This window comes from Teleopsis dalmanni, chromosome X (assembly GCF_002237135.1).
Source record: "Teleopsis dalmanni isolate 2A chromosome X, ASM223713v2, whole genome shotgun sequence".
Lineage (NCBI taxonomy): Eukaryota > Metazoa > Arthropoda > Insecta > Diptera > Diopsidae > Teleopsis > Teleopsis dalmanni.
In genome coordinates this window covers 4,561,615-4,582,523 of record NC_051848.1, presented here as the reverse complement: position 1 = coordinate 4,582,523, position 20,909 = coordinate 4,561,615, and the positions used below count along the sequence as shown (strand labels likewise).

General features: G+C 32.2%; 1 protein-coding gene across 1 annotated transcript in view; it reads left to right on the top strand.

Moving 5' to 3' along the window:
• Window positions 1-4,530: 4,530 nt before the first annotated feature.
• The window catches only part of LOC119687423 (neural-cadherin-like), a 33,163-nt gene continuing 16,784 nt past the window's right edge, over window positions 4,531-20,909 (top strand). Inside the window, exon 1 of the mRNA XM_038101725.1 lies at window positions 4,531-4,626. Coding sequence (XP_037957653.1) covers window positions 4,531-4,626 — 96 coding nt within the window. The remainder of the gene's footprint in view (window positions 4,627-20,909) is intronic.

Sequence of the window (20,909 nt, the reverse complement as noted above, 5' to 3'; positions counted from 1 at the left end):
TAAGTTTTTGCTTATGCATGAATTTTAAAAATTTATTTTATATTTATGCAATTTCTTTATGCAATATTGACTATATGATATTTCTGTAAAATAATTTTATTTATAATATTTCAATACAAGCTCAGCGCTGTGGCTTGCACAAGATTGCACGTTGCAAGTGACCCAGTTGTGCATCCTGCAACATGTGAGCCTACAATGTGAATATCTATTCTTTAATGCTTCATTGAGTTTCTTATGTGCACTTCAATGGTTATTATATGCATCAGCATGAGTAATTGCAATATATACGAGTATTTAGATTGGTTAAAATAAATGTTATAGGATATGACATTATATTGCTTACCATATAGTATCTACAACTGCGTACAAATTCATCTTTTATATACAATACAAAGGAATACTACAATACAAAGGAAACTATCTTTCATAAGCATAAATATCTATTTCTTTTGAAAACAAAAGTCCTACACTGCAATTCACATGCATTGGCATATTTCTTTAATCTGCAATAGTATTCCCTGCATCTTAACAATTTTCAATTAAATTCATATTGCAAATTAATTCAGGTATTGAAGTATCTGCATTTGATTGAATAACTAAAGCCAAAAAAATGTTGAGGCAATTTTATTTGTTTAAAAACCACTTCTATACTCTGTATCTTTTTTTCTAATTTTAATTAAAATTGCTTATATTGCGTTCTTGTACAAATGCTTAGTTATCTCATAACTTCACATAGGTACATACTTTCACTTGATAAAATATACATTTTTTGTTAGATAAACATTTCGTTACGAGTATTATTGCAAAAACCTATTACATTCATATGCAAATAAATATAAATACCCAAGGATCTGCACCTTGGTTCTTGTGCTTAATACGTATATTAAGTGAAACAATGTTTAGGTTCTACTCAAAATTTCAATTTATTTAATATTTCAATGAAGACAGTTTGTTAGTTTAAATTTCTTCACAAATAACATAAGTTTAATTAAATTTTCTCTCTAACTTTCGATTGTCAGGTGATATATCTTTGCTTACTATATTGCTTACTATATGTGGGTAGTTAGGCAAGTAATGTTGAAAAAGGATTGAACTAAACTTAATTAAATTAAAAGCAATTTTGATTTTGGGGAGTAGATGAAGCGTTACAGAACCAGTTGCTCGTGTTCATCAATGCAAGTATTCTGCTGATTTCTATGTAGTGAATGTTATGGATTAGATAAAAAACGGAGCACCCAGAGTTGGATAAACCTGAACATTGACATAATAGATAATTCACTGTCTCTTCTTCAGATCTCAGTGAATACGATTTACATAGTAGATATATATAGCTTTGATATAGTAGAAATAAGTAAGCTCTAACTCATCCTATAAGCCGATATCCATCAAAAATTAATTTTATTATAGGTACTACTATTTAGTTCCTATAAATTTAGTCAGATTGACTCCACTTCAGTTAGCCACTCCACTTGACTCCACAAAAAGCCATTTTGATTGATTGAAGAATCAAAGAATACAATTAGTATTAATATCATTCTGAGTTAGAAGTTTTAGAGTAGGGTCAGTTAGAACTTGTAGATTTGCAACATGTAGATTATATTATATAAGTATATAGGATTGACTCCAATTTAATTAGCTAAAAAGTCATTCTGATTCAGGGAATCCTGTATACAATCAGTATTAATATCATTCTGAGTTAGAAGTTTTAGAGTAGGTCAGTTATTATATAAGTATATAGGATTGGCTCCAATTCAATTAGCTAAAAAGTCACTCTGATTCAGGGAATCCTGTGTACAAGGAGTATTAATATCATTCTGAGTTAGAAGTTTTAGAATAGAGTTAGTTAGAACTTCTAGATTTGGAACATGTAGGTAATATTATATAAGTATACAGGATGAACTCCAATTTAATTAACCAGGAAACCATTTTAATTGTGAGAATTCTGTATACGATGAGTACTAATATCATTTTGAGTTAGAAGTTGCTGATTAGAAGTATGTGGAGCACGTTACGTTTTAATTGACTACTGAAGTGAGATAAGACCAATTCCTGGTAAGACCAATTATATATATTAGTATATTCGAAATTCTTAAATAATAATAAATTACAGTTTCACTTTCAATTACAATGTATCTTTTACTGTTTGCTTTTTCAAAAGTTTTATCAACATTTTAATAAGCGTAAAAGTGTTTTGTACTTTTAGTTGAAGTACATTTCTACTATTTTAATTAAGTGTACTTTTCCGCATCGAAACTTTGCAATTTCAATCAAGTGTGCTTCTCTGCATCGAAACTCTGCGAAAACACTTTAAAACTGAAATGAAATATACTTATCTAAAAGATACAAATAAATTACAAGAAACTATGAGAAGAACATTTTTTGAAATCTAATCATTTTCAGCAATGTTAAGTGCAAGTTCTTGAAAAATATAAAAATACATTTAATAAGAAAATTTAGGTCTTATTAAATATAAAATTCCCTGGAAACTGAATAAATTCAAAGGAAAGAAATATGTTAAAAAAAGGAAAAGTTAGTATGGAAACTTCACACGTGGACTGTGCATGCGTCCAGTTTCACTGATTAGTACAAAAACCTTAGATGCAACAGTATATTTTACAAATATAACAATGTACATACGTACATATGTACATATGCACAAGTGTACACATATATAAGTGCTATGTGACCGTATAGTAGTATAGTAGTCGGGTATTATACAATTTTTAATTTAGTTAAAAATTTGCTTAAGCTTCAGCATACCGTAAAAGCAGGATAATATAGGATAAACGTAAAAACAACAACAAGCTACGGGCATAAAAATTGTTATTTAAAGGTTTCAAGCGTGGTTCAGTTTTTTACTTGCGGTTTTTATGGCTGTATGCAGAGCCGTAGCTAGGGGGAATCAATGGGCCATGTATGCACAAGATATAATTTAATTAATATAATTGAACTCATAGTGTAATGGAAGTTCGTCGTGATTATCTGAGGTCAAATCTATGCGCTATTGTGTAAAACAGTTTCCGTTAAGAGATCGTTCAACACAGAGATGGTTAAGCTATAGCACTTGTGTACAGTAGAAGGAATTGAAATGAAATAAAAATTAAAATAATTAAATAATAAAATTAAAGTATTTTTTTGTATAGTTCTTTCTAGTACGTCTATTTATCAGTCATTACCAGTTGTTCGTCTAAGTGACTTTCATTGTATAGTAAGTGTTTCCACTTAATCTCGTGGCAGTAATTAGTTGTCTGGCATGGGTGGACACGATGTTTTATCAAGTTTCTTTCTTTCTTTGTATTATTATATCAATTAACGGATGATCGATATATGAGGATCCTCATAAATGTTTTTATTTTTAATATACCCTGTTTATCCAGTCACTTATCGTAGAACTTTGTTCTGCAGTCTTTGCATTTTATCAATCCTTATTGTACAAGAAAAGTTTCATAGTCTTACAACGTAGGTCTGAATTGTTTTGATAACTGCATTATATAGTAAAATTTATAGTGATAGTTTAAAAACCGATAAGTGTACATAAGTACACTAAAAATAAAAATAAGTGTAGTTGTGTTTGTGATGACTATATATTAATTGGTGTGCATTGCAGTTGTTCGATTAAACCAAGGTTGTTCAAAGCAAGGTCACATGTGACCTGCGGCTAATGTTTGTGTGGCCCGCGGCTAATGTTTGTGCGGTCCGCGACATGATTTTAATCTACTACAATTACGCAAATTTTCTTTTGGTGTACTTTTGTAAAATCACATTATTTTATTTTTATGCTATGCCAAATAGTTGCACATTTATATTATAACACTAAATTTAACATTATAACCATATTTTTATTTTGTCGAAGACAACTATTTGTCTTTGTATTAGCCCGCGATCGCATCTGGTCTGGACAGCTTTGGATTAGGTAATGTAACAATTGTTTATATTTGTTGACGTTAGATGGAGGGATTAGTTTTTTTTTTTTGTTATAAAATCAATGCAAAAAGCTTGCTACTTTAAGTCTCAATATCATGAGAAATAAACTATATCGTTATAAAACACTCTATAAGCATTGTATAAAATCGCGGACTTTACTATAATTCATACTTGGGAAATTGAAATTGTGCCCTTATTTTAATTTTCTTTTTTTGCCCTTATAATAGAGTAACTCATTGTCAAAATGTATGGTAAATGAAAATTTTATTTCAAAATAATGTGTGGGCTCAAGTATCCCCACCGTGGTTCACGTTTCCACCTACGCCATGTCTATACAGCGTACGTTCACATATCTCGCTAAGCTGTTTTTTCCTATTAATTTTTCACGTTAAAACCTATAGTCAACTGTAGATATCTATATATTCGTACTCACAATGTATTTTTCGTAGGTACACAAAAGTTGTGCTATGCGGTAAGCTAAATAATACACCACAAAATGGCTGAAAAATGACAGAATTTTGCACGCATCAAAAATTTTAAACTCTGACTTACTCGTATTTAAAGTAAATTACTTGGACTTTTTTCATTTTCCTGCTAACAACAATAATGACTGCATCAGCATCAGCAACAGTGGCAGTAGCAGCAGTAGCAGCGGCAGCAGCAGCAGCAGGTTCGCTAATGCCATTGCCAACAGCTAATAAAGTCAATCTCTTGCGGAAATTTTAATTAAATTGCATTTTCCAGCAACTGAGTCGCATCGTAAATTTTAAGTTAAATTAATTTTCTATTTATGCTGAAATTAATGTTCACAGTTTTGCTTCCGGCTCGTTGAGAACTGCTACCAAAAGGTTATTTTAACATGGCTTTGCCACAGGAGTCGGTGTACTCATTCGATGTGGTTACTGATTCATATTTTATGGGGGATGCATGTAAATAATTCCATTTTATTTATACATCAACTATTAGTAAGTGGGACTTACTATAGTGTTTTTCAAGGATTTCTTTTTTTTTTTGCATAAGTTAATTTGATTCTTGGTAGGGGGAAAATAGGTACATTTTTGATCTCTCCATCAGTGAACATTATTTATTTAGAATTTGTTTTACTATTGAAGGTAAACGTAAAGTAACAACTGTTTAAGGTCAATTAGGATGTATGTTCGTACTTTATTTGGTCAAAAAAATGGAGCTAAATACCTAAAAAAAGGATAGTTTTATATAAAAGATTTAATAATCTCTCCTACATAAGTCGGGTGCATAAGTGAAAAACCAAAGATATATTTTGTTATATAGTTCAGTTTTTTGCGGTGTTATTGTGACTTTTTTACTTAACAATGCGAATATATTTTTCTAAAAATGTATATCCTTATAACTATAAAAACCTTTCTTTTCTAAATATAGAAATATCTCACACATAATGTTTTTCTTTTTTATGCGTATAACATATGAAATTATTAAATAAAAAAAAAACTACATTATTCAATCAAATTTCAATTAGTTGCCTAAAACTGATGAAGTGATAAACAATAATCTAAATAAGGCGTAGCGAGGGGATTTGAAGAAACCTCTCAGTTAATAGAGAGTAAAAGTGCTCAAGTGCAATGACTCAACTAGCTTCAACATAATAATAAACCGTAAGGCCACTAATCCACACATACATTTTTCTTACGTCTTTTACTCCTCCAACAAAATTTCTTTGATGGAGGCAAACGATTCGAAACGCTATCGTGGAAGTGTCGATTTTAGCTTCGGGAACAGAAAAAGTTATACACAATAATGCTTGACTGTTCACATTCGCCGAGTATTATCTGAAAAACTCTTGCACAATCATGGTTTTGTACCAACGCAGAGCACCCAAGAGTATAGAGTTGGGTATTTCAATAATTTTTGAAAAGTTCTCTATATAGAGTCATCAATGAAGTTAAAGAATGTGTGTCTTTTATTGGGTACTAATCATATTCTTTATAGAATTATTGCATACTTCATAGTCTTTGAACATTGGCTTTAATAATTAATAAATGTTTCTTAAAATGTAATGTATAATAAGTCACATTGAAACTAAAAGCCGTTCTTCATTTCCTGTTCTGATTGTCATTGATCAACTTTACAATCCAATACCTATATAAATGAAGTGCGAAGTACTTTTTTTAGGAAACTGTTTAGGCAGCTGTTATATCGTTGTACTTCATGGCTCTGTTGTGACTGTCATTGACGATGATATTCCGATTTTCTCCGATATTGTATATTGTATCACGGCGTAAAGTTTAGTTATGTCTCCTATTTGAATCTACAGGGATTCATTAAATGCTATCTTTTCAATAAATAGTAGTATTTGTCCAATTTTTCGAAATTATAGTTTAATTTCAGATTTTGTGCAACCATCTGAAACTCTACGCAGAAGCTGGCTTATTCATAAGTAGAGGGCAGCGCTCAAGCACGTCTTTCGCGGTCTCTTCCTCCTATTTGCAAAACCTTTAAATTCCATCGGATATGATATCTAGTTCATTTAGCAATTAATAACCATAATTGATGATGATGATTACCAGCTCGTGGAGCGATACCACTATATTTCATAAAAGTAACACGAAAAGAGACACTCTTCAAATGTATTTGGTTTCATGAAACATAGGATAATTAAAAGTTTTGCGAAACTAATCAAGAGTTTTTAAAAAAAAATTCATTAAATATTTAGTGTTAATAAAAACTGCGTATATAACTGTATTAATCATATGGTGCATATATCATTCAGAGTAATAGCTTCTCCACATATGCATGTTATAAATGGCATTATTAAGTGTGCTTTCAAAATTTGTCAACAAATGGACAACGTATGTCTACATTCACTGTTGTGGCGTAAAATATTCCGGAAAATATGCCAGCAGAGGTTTCTTCATACATGCAATGCCTCCGCACTCCGCATTCCGCACTCTGCACTCCGCATAAATGCAGGAAAACACTGAGAAACACAAACGCTCGGCGATAAAGTATGTGCAATATTTGCAGCAATTGCAGCACCGGCAAATGCATTGCTAAGAATGTGCTTTAGCACAGCAGGCGGCAACTACTCTTGCTACGTAAATTCAATTACCACCGTTTAGTGTCTGAAATAAGTTAGAATAGTTGGTACTTCTCGAAAAGTGAAAAAATACAACAATTCGAATACAACCGAATTATACACTCGCGTGAGTAAAAAGAATGGCTCGGAGCAACTGAAATTATACAATACGCGAGTAGGTATATTCCCTATTCCCTAAGTAGTTAACAATTTAAATGAAAATAATCATAAAACAAGAAGACACGACATGCAACAGCAGCTAGCATGGCTCCAACGTCGCACACAGCGCGGGACATGGTAGCAAGAGGGCTCAATCGAGTGCGCTATGCAACTCCATTGCCACTGAGAGGTTGAGAGGCGAGTGATACTTTTGCGTCTCGATGGCGTTGCGTGCTGCCGCAAAAGCAAGTCACTAGTCGCTAGTCACTAGTCACACTAGTGACTAACTTCCAGCACAAATGACTATCGTTGCTCTGGTGACAGTGCGCTGCGGTAGCCGCCACTGCAATAAAAGTTATCGCCCGCCATGCACTCACTACGCTTGACGCTTGACAATAAAGACACTCACTTTAGTAGGTGTCAAATTGCAGCACTAAAGGCACAATTTCCAACGCTCAGGTTAGTAGTTAAATCAAAACCGAAATTAAATAATAACGAAAAAAAAAAAAATAAATAAAATAAAATAAAATAAAGAAATATATGTAAAAGCTAAAAGTTACGCAAAGTGAAAGAAATTTGATCAAGTGAAGGCTCTGTGCTTGCTCTGCGACGCCCCATGCGGAAGTTGCTGCATCTTACTCGCGGCTTATACTGCATCAACATGCAGTTGCAGCGAATGCTGCACATCGTCATTGCTATCGTTGTGAAGCTTGAAAATGAATAAAAAAAGACAAATTTTTATATTCAGCTGCGGACATAATTGCTGTCTTTTATTTGTGATAAGTTATCAGTTGTATTTCATATCTTAATTGCTAATGGCATTAATCAGCTTATTGCTGAGATATATTTTATATCTTGAATGTATTTTTCATTTAATTTATCTTAAGCGGTTTAGCTTAATTGCACGAAATATTATACTTTGAAGTTAGTATTCCATTTTATTTTTTTTTGTAAGTTTTGCTAAACACATTGGATAGAGATAAGTAGTATGGGTAGTGATGGCTTTATTAATACGAAGCAAAGATTATATGTCTAAAAAAGTTGAATAAAATTTAAAAATAAACAGAGTGGCCCAATTGAACAGTAACTCAACAGAATTCTGCATTTTATAATTTTAAATCGATTTTTATGGAGTTAACAAAGGAACATTAGGAAAAATTTTATATGGATGACTTTAGCAACAATTATGTCTAAGACAAGCGAATCACATGAGACCTTTCTATTGGGGCTTCGAACCAGAATTTTTTCCGTTTCTGCTTTCGTTCTTGTTCAAAATAAAAAAAATATATCGGTTCGGTTCCGATTTTAGCTTTGACAAAAATATCAGTTTTTTTCCGTTCGGTTCCAGTTCGAAGTCCTGTTTTCTTCAGTACATCAAATTTCCGATATTTCTGAAATTTGTGTGAACCTTGAACTGCAAAATGCTCAAGGGAAATCGCATGGAAATCACTATGTATACGATATGAAGTGTGTTAGGTGGTCTTTTAGCTAGTGGTGGTTACATTGGACTTTGACTCGGTTTTACCACTGAAGGCAGATTTTAAAACATTTTGTGCTAATTACTTACTTACTTACTGCTGTCCTTCTTTCCTCGTGGAGCATAGTACCTCTATGATGAATGTTTTGAACATTAAATGTTCGAAAACAAAATTTGTTGTGAAAAATTAGTGCTTATCTAGAAGAGTATAGCGAAAAATAACAATACTGTAATGCCGAAGATACTCTATGCTGCGAACATAGCACTTCGCTATTTATTTTTTTCAAATTAATAGGTTTTTTTTTTGCAGAGATAGTTAAAACCAGGGTTTTGAACTGGAACCGTACCGAAAACCGAAAAAAAAATGATATTTTTGCAAGAATAAAAACCGGAACTGAACCGATACAATTTTTTTCTTTTAAATCGAAACGAAAAAAGTTTGATTCTATCAGGGTTTCGAACTGGAACGGAACCGAAAACCGAACAAAAACGATATTTTTGCAGGAACAAAAATCGAAACCAAACTGATATATTTTTTTTCTTTTGAACCGAAACAAAAACTGAAACGAAAAAAATTCCAGTTCGAAGCTCTGCATAGGTTAGGTTAGGTTTGGAAGGCGCGTGCTGCTAATTGTCAAGCATATATTGCCCATTGTGATGCCCTCAAAAAATGTTGCCGGGAGAGGCGAGTTGCTAACCTTTATAATTCTTGTTAAACCATTTGGTTTTCCAGTTGAAGTTGAGGAAATCCGATAAGTTTACTTTCGTTATCTCATTCAAGTCAGTGAAAAAGCCATCTCCGAGACATTAAAGTCGCCTTATATGAAATCCTGGACAGAGACAGAGGAAGTGGTTGATAGATTCTACCTCATCTTCATCTTGGCAACTCCTTCATAAACCGCTTGTTGGAACTCGCCACCGCTAGAGCATAGGTGCAATGGCACAGTGCACCGTTTGTACTACAGTAAGCACACGAACTACAGGTTTGCTGAGGCCTAGAAGGCTGAGCTCTGCATAAAACTTAAACGAAATTGAAGAGCGAGCGAAGGATGATTTTTGAAAAGAGGTTCTAAGGTTCTAATAGTGTTTTGTAAACTGGTAGCTGCGATGATATAAATGCATATTATCAAAGGGAGTTAGGAAAGAAATGTGGTTATGAGTGTACTCAAGAGAGGACATATAGGGTAATTTACCCGTTAAAGGTGTATCTATAGTTATTTTTTTCATTACAAAGGGCCCTATAGAGTAATGACACAGGTGTGGGAGTGTATATTTGCAGTAAGTAGGTAGTTGTCCGCATCAACTGAAACCGGATTTCCGGTTTTTCGACATTTCTTTTTTGTCCGTTTGTGCGCTTCTTGGCTACGCTCATCGTTTCAAATTAAGTTAAGAATTTTATCGTTTTTAATTAAGAATTTCATGTCCTTTATATAGAAATGCATGAATTCGTATTGAAAAGGGATTACCAGTGACACTATCGAAATTTTTTTTTGAGAAATTAATATTTTTGTTACTTTTTCTTCAGACCTCGTTTGTTATTATTTAATAAATTTTCAATTTTTATGAATTTTTTGAGTTTTTATGAGTTTTTCTTATTTCTTATTATTGTTAGTCAACAGCCTGGCACAAAGGCACAAAAGTTATTTTGTTTGACAATATTAATTCAAAATATGCAAGTTTTAAAGTTTGTCAACCCTTTACTTGACTCGAGTTGATTATATTTTATTTGTAATAGAAGCGAACTTTTAATTAAATCAGCATGACTTTCCAAATGTACTGTGGGTTTAAGTAAGAACAAAATTTAACTTTTTAAACAAATTTTTTTCACTATTTAACGAAACAAATTATAAACTTCATTGTTTGCGAATATTTTAGTGAACGAGAATATTTCACTTGTATGGTATTATAACCTTTTTCTAACCCAGCACGTAAATCGAAAAGAAACGAAACGAAATATAAGAATCGTCTCAAATATTGTTCAGGAAATTTGGGGTTCGTCCTTTGATGAAATGATGACAGCGTGATGACGCCCTAGTCAAAATTAACACCTTCAATTTCTTTCGCCATATTTAAGTGTTTGTTTTTTAAGTAGAAATATTGTGAATATTTATACATTTTAAGAATTTTGTCACTGAGGAATTGCTGAAATATTTCAAAATGAAAAACACAACACTTTCTGGAACAAAACAAGCATACACACATTGTAAGTTAGCATATCTCAATATTAAGACAACCCCCTAAGTATGAAAGTTCAGCTTGTATACGGATATCTTGAAAACCCTCTGCGAAATTGTGCTGCCTTTCTACCAAATATCTATGGGGTAAAAATAAGGGATGTGTTGACTGACAGTACGTATCGTATCGTATCCTATCGTACCGTATCGTAATAGAGCTGCAAACTCTACCTTGATTGTTGTCATACTCGGCACTAGGTACTTGTGCTTCGTTTCAATTGTTTTCCAAACAAAAGAATATATGCAGAAAATAAATATTTAAGCATTTGCAAAAGATATCTAACAAGAAATTATTTTATTGTATGGCAGCATTAAGCATTAAGCGTAATGAATGCGTATATATACACAATATTATTTTCGACAGCGCACTTAAGAAGGCAAATGAGAGTTAAATAAAGCAGATGCAATACTCTTACACACCATCCCAATTAAAGAAAATACACTCATATTTTCAAAAAAAATATTCAAAACACATAAAAACACAAAATGAACTGACATATACGAGGGCGGTTTGATAAGTCAGTGGCTTTCTGAATAAAACAAATTTTTGTCGGCAAATAATCATTTTAGCCCAGTGTTTTTCTAATTTTCTTATTCCCTACAAATAATAGATATTCTCAAAGCTCTCAAAATAAGCGTTTGTTTCGGTAATGACTTATTCATTCGACTCAAATTTCTTACCGCCCAGCGGTACACCTTTTTTTAGGTTTGGAAAGTTTGGAAACAGAAAATAGTCGCAGGGGGCTTAATCTGGAGAATATGTTGGATGGAGAAAGAGGCTTTAGTATCCCAATTCGTGGATTTGGGATCGTAATGCTTAATCAGCACATGAAATTCACTTTTTTCCATTTTGGTAAAAATTCACAAGGTTGCCTGCTTTGAACGGTTATCAAACACCAACTGAACGACGTAGTTTGCTCAAAATTAAAAAGTTGCCCATTGGTAGATTACGGCGAAAAATTCAAAAAGTCACTGACTTATCAAACCGCCCTCGTAGCACAATAAGTTTGCATAAAAAATATTAAAATATAATATATATACAGTCAAACTTCCATAACTCGAACTTCTATAATTCGAATTTTTCTATAACTCGAACAAAAATTTTGTTCCGTGCCGATAGGAATATGAGAAAGTGCATTCTATAAGTCAAATTTTTATTTAAAGTATGAATTCATTTTGGTGCTAGGGGAAGTCCCTTTTTTTCAAACCAAATGTTTAACATTTGGTTTGAACATTTGGTCGCTGGTGTTCTTGTATAACATTAATTAAGATAGTGAATATATGGAACAGAGTTATTAAGCGTGGTTTAAAGTAAATAAAATAACTTCCAATGCTACTTTTAACGATTATATTGAGCTTCACAATGAAATTTGTACATCAAGCTCTCCAAGCACTATAGCTCTAAATTACTGGATCCAATTCTAAGCGCAACGGAAAGTGATGATGAGGGTTCGGTGGATGTAATTGTTCAGCAGCCTTTCAAGAATGAAATAGAAAACGCATTCAAAATTCAGAATTTATATTCGCATCAAATGATATTATAAGAGTATAAGAGTATGAATAAAGTGGAATCTCTTTTTACTGAAAATAAGAAAAAAATGAAAGTCCCAAACCTTAGTTTCTGAATATTTTACTTCACTATAACTTCTGTGCTTTATTCGATTACAAAAAAATAAATATCTTAAAATGTAATTCGAGTTTCTTTCAAAAATAAAAAAAATTAAATAATTCTCTTACTCGAAGTCTCCATAAGTCGAACCTTTTCTTTGCACAATTGGACTTCGAGTTATTAAAGTTTGACTATGTATACGAGTATATATATATTTGTATATATGAGTATGGAATATTTGAATTTGAAGTTTCAAACACTGAAATTTTCAGTGTATATTTATTGTTAAAGTCAAATATACAATTTTTCTCAGTGTACCTAATATTGGAAGCATATATTGTTGCTGGCGTTTGTTTGTGCAACACTTGGAGGCAACTTTGCCGTAACTCAAAAGCAGAACTTTAGTTAGTTGAGTGCAACTTAAAACTCCGAACTCCAACGAAAGCAACGGAAACAATGTAAATCCGCTGAAATAGATGTGGTGACAGCAACTTTAACCTTAGAGTTAAGCAAAAGCCATATACCAAAATAAGAACATGTAATAATAATAAAATATGTAAGACCCGCTCTTGCTCTATAATACCAAATACTTGTAGGAAGTAGCGATGTAACGATGTAGAAAGTATGAAGAGCACTGTCAACTTTTGCTGACTTAATAGAAACAGTAGAAAAAGTAGAAACAGTAGAAAAAGTAGAAAAAGTAAAAAAGTAAAAAAGTAAATATTTAGAAGACACAAAGGTGTGAGTGAAGTTTGCTGAAGTTGACTGAAGTTGTGAAAGTCTACTTGACAAGCACCCCCAAAAGCCGACTGCACCCCATCATGTAAGTCACTTGTTTATGCTGCATACCATTGTAAAGGATTATCGCATTGCTGGCTGCATACAAAACTTTAAGGCTTACAATCCCAAAGGGAGACCTAGTCAGAGCGGCGTGAAGACACTCGGCAATACAGTCAGACAAATGCAAGAATGCATGGACAGATAAAGGCTATACTGATTTCCTTCATTTGTCTTGCTTTTCTTATATTTCATGTTGTAAGTTTGTTATGTACTTCTCATTTTTTATTGTTTAAGTATACAAAACAGCATAAGAGACTTTAGTTTATTTTTCTTTATAAAACTGTCGTGTCCAAGTTCACTATTTTCCCTTCTGTGAAAATCACCAGTAAGATCCACAACATTCGTGTGCCTGACGTAACGCCCATTGTGTGTTTCCCCCTAGTATTTCCTTTGAATTTGTGCCACTTTTTGATTTATTGGTTAGCGTCTATTTTATACTTAAATCCTCGTTTATTTTTGTTTGAATGCGAGTGTACCTCAAGTCTAGTCAAAGTATAATCTATTTTTTATGATTATATGTTGGATTTTATTTTTTTTTCGTTTCTTATTGTTGAAAAATCACAAAGGAATTTTTTACTTAAGGATTGCTTTTGACAGCTTTTCCTTTACTCTGAAAGAAATATAAGTAAATATTAAAATCAAAATCAAAACCAGCGAAAAATTGATATTTTCCATATGAAAGCACAATGCATTACTCATAGAATATAAACAAAGATTATTACTTAAATTTTGTATGTGTACTAAAGATGACAGTTCTAACGTAGAATTTTTTTTTTCATTATTACAAACTTTTTTCGGAACCTATCTTATTGACCATAACCAAATCATATGCCTTTAACAAGAGAGTGGATAAGCATTCTCTCATCAAAAATCAAAATAGCACATCCAAGGAAATGGTGAAATGCAGGATGCAAGACTCTATGTAATACTCAAGCTCTGTCAATTTTAAGCTTTAGTGCGAAACAGATATTATGAACATAGAATTTTTCAATATCAATATAGTTTTTATATATCCACACATCACGTTGTAAAAACAATCTTTAAATTTCTTTTGAAATTATAAAAAAAAAAGATATGTTGAGTCACGATATCATGTCCAGCTCCTTAACGACATCGATATCATTAGACAAGTGCGATATTACTGCAAGAATAGGCTTAGCAATGAATGAGAGAAAAACGAAATGTTTGATAGAAATATGTATGGCTATGACCAATCTTGGCTTTCTCGCAACGAACAACAACAACATTGACCTGAAAATTTCGATGAATAATTACAATTGCCAAAAGTAAGCAATTAAGGTGCACAACTCTCTCTCTCTCTCTCTCTCTCACGACCCACTTGCCTTACGGTATAGAGGTTGCTCATCCTAGCTGTGATTCTGTATGGCGCAGAAGTATAAGTGCTATCACAGAACGATAAAGCAGCTCTGGCATTTTTTAAGAGAAAAGTTTTTCATTAGAAGTTTTGTTCTAAATTGGCTGAGACTACCGTATTCAAATCAAATACAAGTTCTATGAACTTCATGATGATATTCACACTATTAAGCGATTAAACATGCAGTGGCTTTCCTGGCTTTGTTGCGTGAGGAGGAAAGATGTGTTAGTGATAGTTGAAAGAAGAAGGCGTAAAGATAGACAGTGTACCCAGTGCATTGAATAAGTTGAGGGACCGATAACTGCGTTAGATGTCCCCACTGTGAAAGGCTGCGAGGATGTCAAAACCCGATAACAGGTTCTTATGGCTGATTAGAAGGAAAGTATGTGTACTACAAGAAGCATAAATAGTCTTACATTTTATTAAAATTTAAAAAAGTTAGAAAAACACTATGTCATCTTAAGAGCTAAGTCAATATAACATCGATTCTTATTATTAAGCTATGATAGCTTAGGTGTTGTTATATATAATATAGCAAATGGTTAAGATATATCATATACTATTTTTTTAGTAAATAATTAAATGTTTTGAATTATTTATTATAATTTAACAAAATTTTGGAATCAAATAATCTTAAATCTGTTAGTTAAAAATCAGATTTTGGTCCTTATATCGTTCAAAGATTGAAGTCTTGCTTAACCTCCCACCTGCTTTACTTCTGTCCGGCACATGCACGGCGCCGCCTTAACATTTTAGGGGCATTCTTTGTTGAGGATCTTAGCGAGTTTCAGGACTTCGCCTTAAATAGCATCATAAGCTTTGTCAAAGGTTCTAGATGGTTTTTACCCTTGGCTTTTTTAATAACACGGTAGCACAATGGGCCTATAAGCCTAAATGGAACTAGGATCGCCGTGAAATTGTAGATTTTAAATCATTTCTTATTGTCACAATTATGGCATTAAATAATTAAATTATAAATATTAACATTAAAATATTATTAATATTTTATTAATAAACTATAATCCATAGTTTTCGATCCTTGTGTAGTTTAAAAAATTAAAGTTCTTGCTCTGACTTTTAAAGAATTTTTGTTTATCTGGAATATCCTGTCATGCTAATAGAAAAAGTTAAATGACAAGTATAAAAAATGTTTAGATTGCATGTGAAAAAGTCTTAAGCTTTTTCACAATGTTATAATGACTTCAATTATTTCAATTTAATTAAAATTTATCCTTCAGAGCAATATTTATGATAATTCAATGATAAATAGATTCATTTCAACGATTCATATAGAGAATAAGTTGCAATTTATAAGTATTGACACACGGAAGCACATATGCAGCTATAACTTCTTATAAAATAACTATCAAAAGAATCCCTCTTACGCGGCATTACTGTCAACTGCAATTCAAAATAAGTTACTCGTACCCGTGGTCGCACATAGGGAATGCAACAAATTGTTTAATAAGTGAATACAAAAGAACACCAATGTACGATTACATACATAAGACTATCTGCAACTTTCTGTAACTTTCTGCATGTAACAAAACCTATACAAGATACAAGATACAAGATACAAAATTAACAAGTACAGATGCATGCCGCATTCTGCATTCCACTGTATTTCTTACTATCCGTGCTTTGCGTGCAAACTTTAAATAAAATCCATATCAAGACAAATGCAACTTTCTTTGACTGATGCATATAAAATTTTATTTTATTTTATTTTATTTCCCATTTCTTTTTGTTTTTTTTCTCTTTCTCTTTCATAATTTGAAAATTGTTAATCATGTAGTTGTGTATCTAACTGCTTACATAGGCATGCATTTGTAATGCAATGCAGCGCTTCCTCGAAACTAGCTACAAAAGTATCTGCTACTCGTATTTATTATGAGGCACATTAGCATACTAGCATACTAGACAAATACAAGGATAGACAAGGCAAACGCTAATAAGAATTATTAATTCACAAAAGGCTATAAAGGAAGTGAGCACATACATTCGCAAAATTGCAAATTCTCATGCAATAAAGTGAAGTGTATTTATTTAAACAATTTTCTTCCTACGTACCACACTTCCTCGCTTCCTTGCTTCCTCGCTTCCACCACACTCGAGCCATTTCTACTGCACGAGTATCTGAGTTGTAAGGATAATTTCGTTGTTTAAGTTGTGCATGCAGAGTGTGAGCGGGCGGTGCAGTAGCAGCGAGCAAACGGAAATCCTTGCTAAGGATATAAACAATAGCATAACAACTCTGTTTTTATTTACTTCTTTGTTTTTGTATTTCTTTCACTGCACTGCACTGCACTGTTTATATATATAAACTCTACATTTATTAATTATTTGTTCCTTTTCTTAATTTTTCTTAAAATTTATATAAACGAAAGAAAAATTTTATAAAATTAAAATTTCATTATATTATATTTCATTTAAGTGTGAGGCTATGTCGTAGATCTATTCTATATATATGGTGTTCACGCGCCTCCTAACTACTGCCACACATTAAATTCAATGTAAGTAAACTTACAGTCACTGTAGATTGAATAATTACCTATCGAAACTAGAAATTCAATCCAACTCAGACTGCAGTTACTATAGAGAAGAGAGAGAAACTGCATACACATCAGTGCTAGGGGAGTGCCTGGCACTGATGCACAAGCAAAAGAAACACCTAGAAGAATATTTTATGAATCATAAGGATTCAAGACTAGGAAAGATAGGCTGTATACTGTCCTTCATCAAAAAAATCGAACTTCGAGAAACACTCTAATTCATTTAAGGGGCACAATAGATCTTTAACGTACAGTGCACGATCCCCTCTTTTAATAATAATAAACTCATAGTTAGAAAATAAATATAATAATAATAATAAAACAAAAAAAAACAACAAAAACATTAAAAAAAATATGGAATTATTGAATATGGATGAAAAAAATGGTGAATTTTTACACATAAAAACATGAAGTGAGAATAATCAGGTATTATTTTGGATAAAGAAGGAAGAGAATGGATCATGTGTAGCACCTAATTTAAGCTTAGAGAGAGTTTGTGGAAACCATTCCATTCGTCTATAAAAATGGGCATGGTAATAGAGCCCTTTTTAATCCATGAAGTAAAGACGGTAACTAAGATTTCCTACCTCATTTGAAAACCAAATGAAAGATTGAGGTCCTGTTAGAACTCAATCCTAGTGTACGCGCAAATAACTTGTATAAATGTCTGGATTACCTAACAAAAATGCCTTTCCAGCGTACAACTCCTATACCGACATTTAAGAAATTATGTGTTATTAAATTAAAACTATTCGTAACTTATGAAATCTTTAAGTTATCAGCGCTATGGTTGTGATACAAATGAACTTTCTGGATTGTTTTGGATCTTTGGTATTGTACGACAAATTCGAAAATATTGCATTTATACTGTCATTAACATTCTTTTTGATTGAGAAGAGTTCTCTTGTTAATTGTTTTTATATATAATCAACACCCTTTTCGTCGATTCAAATGAAGTCTCTGGATTGTCTTAGATCTTTGGCATTGACCGACAAATTTGTAAATAATTTATTTATATGGTTAACACTATTACTGTCGATTTAATTAAGCTCTCTGGTTTATCTTAGATCTTTGGCGTTATGCAACGTAATCTTAAATAGTTTAAATCGTTGATGTTTCTGAGTGTCGATGTAGTATGCACATAGTATATTATCTATGCGAAATTAATGCGATCTTCTTTAGAAGTATATCGGCTAATTTCCTACAATCAAAATGCTCGTGCTTAGGTATCCAGACGAGCTTTTTTTCTTTATTCCTACAGAGTAAACTAACACGTATCTAATGTATAGATATAGGCATTAGTGAAAGGTTGTTCATTATTATTTGTATATATAAAATGAATTACATCTACAGTCCTTATACTATACTATACTATACTATATCGTCAGAAGCAATAGCATACATAATGATATGAAAATTACTTATTCATATACGAGTACATTTTTCCTACACCTGTAAGCAAAAACTAATTGTAAAATTGTAGAATTCTGCTCTGGAGTGATCTCTCAGCATGTCTTTTGTTCACGATTGAATTTTTTTGTTTTTTTTGTTTTCTTTTTGAGGGTTTTTAAAAAAAGTTAATAACAGCTAGCACATAGCTAGGGTATCCTTCTGCTTGTATAAAGGAAGTGACAGGAAAGGAAGTTAAAACAGCAGGTTACATGCACGTCTTAGCTCGTAAATGGTATTTTAATACGCAAAATGAAATGTACTTTTATTTGTTGCTTTAGTCACTTGGTGTATTTACTGTACTGTATTTGCTGTTGCAAATGCCGACGTATTTGCAGTCGTTTAATCAACGAGTCCTTATGCACAAGTCCGTGTGTATATGTCCTGTTCCTTTACCAATTTGAAGTTTAGAACTTTCTTTGCATTCGTTTATGTACCGCCATTATTGCTGCTGCTATTGCAACTCTTTCCACATGATTCTCCTGCTGCTGCTGTTGTTGCTGCTGTTACTGCTGCTGTTGCTGTTGCTGTTGCTGCTGCTACTGCTGCTATTATTGCTTCTTTTGTTATTTCTTTTGTATTCAGTTGGTACATATAAACACATCCTGTGCAAAGTGTACTCGTACAAACGGTTAAGTAAGTAAACGTATGAAACCTAGACCCTTCAGTGCCTCGATTTCATATATACTTTTATAATTGTGTTTGTATGTAAGCACTTTTTTACAAATTATTGTTGTTGCTTTTCTTTTCTCTCAAGCTATAATTTAAGCTAAGCTGCGTACGTGTTTTATTTACAGAAGAGAACATAAGACTTCAACTTCAAATTCAACTTATGCCTCATATAATACATAACACTTAATACGTTATACATATACCTATACGTTATACGTTATATGATATACGGTATACAGTATAAGTAATACGTAATACGTAATACGTAATTGGTCTGTTTTAATGTGTATTGTTCACAAATAATCAGCAGGATTAAAAGGATATGCATACAGCCTTCACCCAATGTCTGATTGAAATTTTCCGGTGTAGACAATAGTTGGAGTTGTTGAGTTATTGATTTCGTTCCAAAATTTTGCCACTAGTTTTTTCCTTTTAATTTTCGTTAGATTGCCTATACCTTTATACTAGAATTCATACTAAAAGTCTTATTCGAATGTCTTGGTAGTATTATCCTGGTCGTAACTCGTAACTTTGACTCGTCCAACTCCTCCTATAATAATTGCTGTTTTTCCAATTCATTGCATTTTAATGGCTTAAGTAAATGAAAATAGAGTTTCAAGTTTCCTTTGGAATCATTTTTCTCTTTAAATTTTTTTCCTTCCTATATATTATTTTATTTTTAGTTTTTTTTTTTTTTGTTTTGTATAGTCAATTTGAATGGTTCTGGGTGGAGTGTGCTGCATACTTTGTTATTACAATGTTTTATGTTGACTGTATGGTGTATGGTCTATGGTGTATGGTGTATGGTAGACACAAAATAAAAACGTTTTGAACACTCCTTTCAGCAGTGTTAATGTCCTTCGTGGAGACGCCACAAAGTAACAAAAAGAACTTCTTTACATCAAACGAAAGGGGAGCTCAAACGTAATTGACTAAGTTATTGAAATTTAATAATCAACTTACGAAAGCAAAGGGTTTGGCTTCCCATTTTTAACTCTACGCCTTTAAGATGCATTATGTATTTGGTGTTATAATTTGTGTAAATAGATTAGTCACGGTATTAAAACATTCTTTTCAGTTTAATACACGATAATTTCGTGCCTGCCTGCGTGCTAATTTTCTAGCTTTTTAAGGCTTTTCATGGGGCATTCATTTTTGTGAAGGCAGTCAAATTTTATGAAGATTGAGAAAAGGTTAAAAGGCTTAGGATAGTTTACTAATAACAAAAGCAATGATACTATTTGCTTTAGTATTATATATTGTGAAAAGTATAATGAAATTATTGTACTCTATATGGACTGATACATGAACAAACAGAGTGGGAGTTGGGTAAGATTTTATACTTTAACACAAGCACTGATTGCTTTCTTTTCGATATAATTCATAAGAGAAAAAGTCAACTTTTTGAACACAGTTTTGTTTTAGAAAATACATAGCATATATATATTGATATAATTTTATATAGATATATTAAAAAAACTTTTTTCACAATATGTACGTATGATTTTAACTTGGAATTTAAAAATATTAATTGTTGTAAAATATTATAGGTTAGATCACCCAATC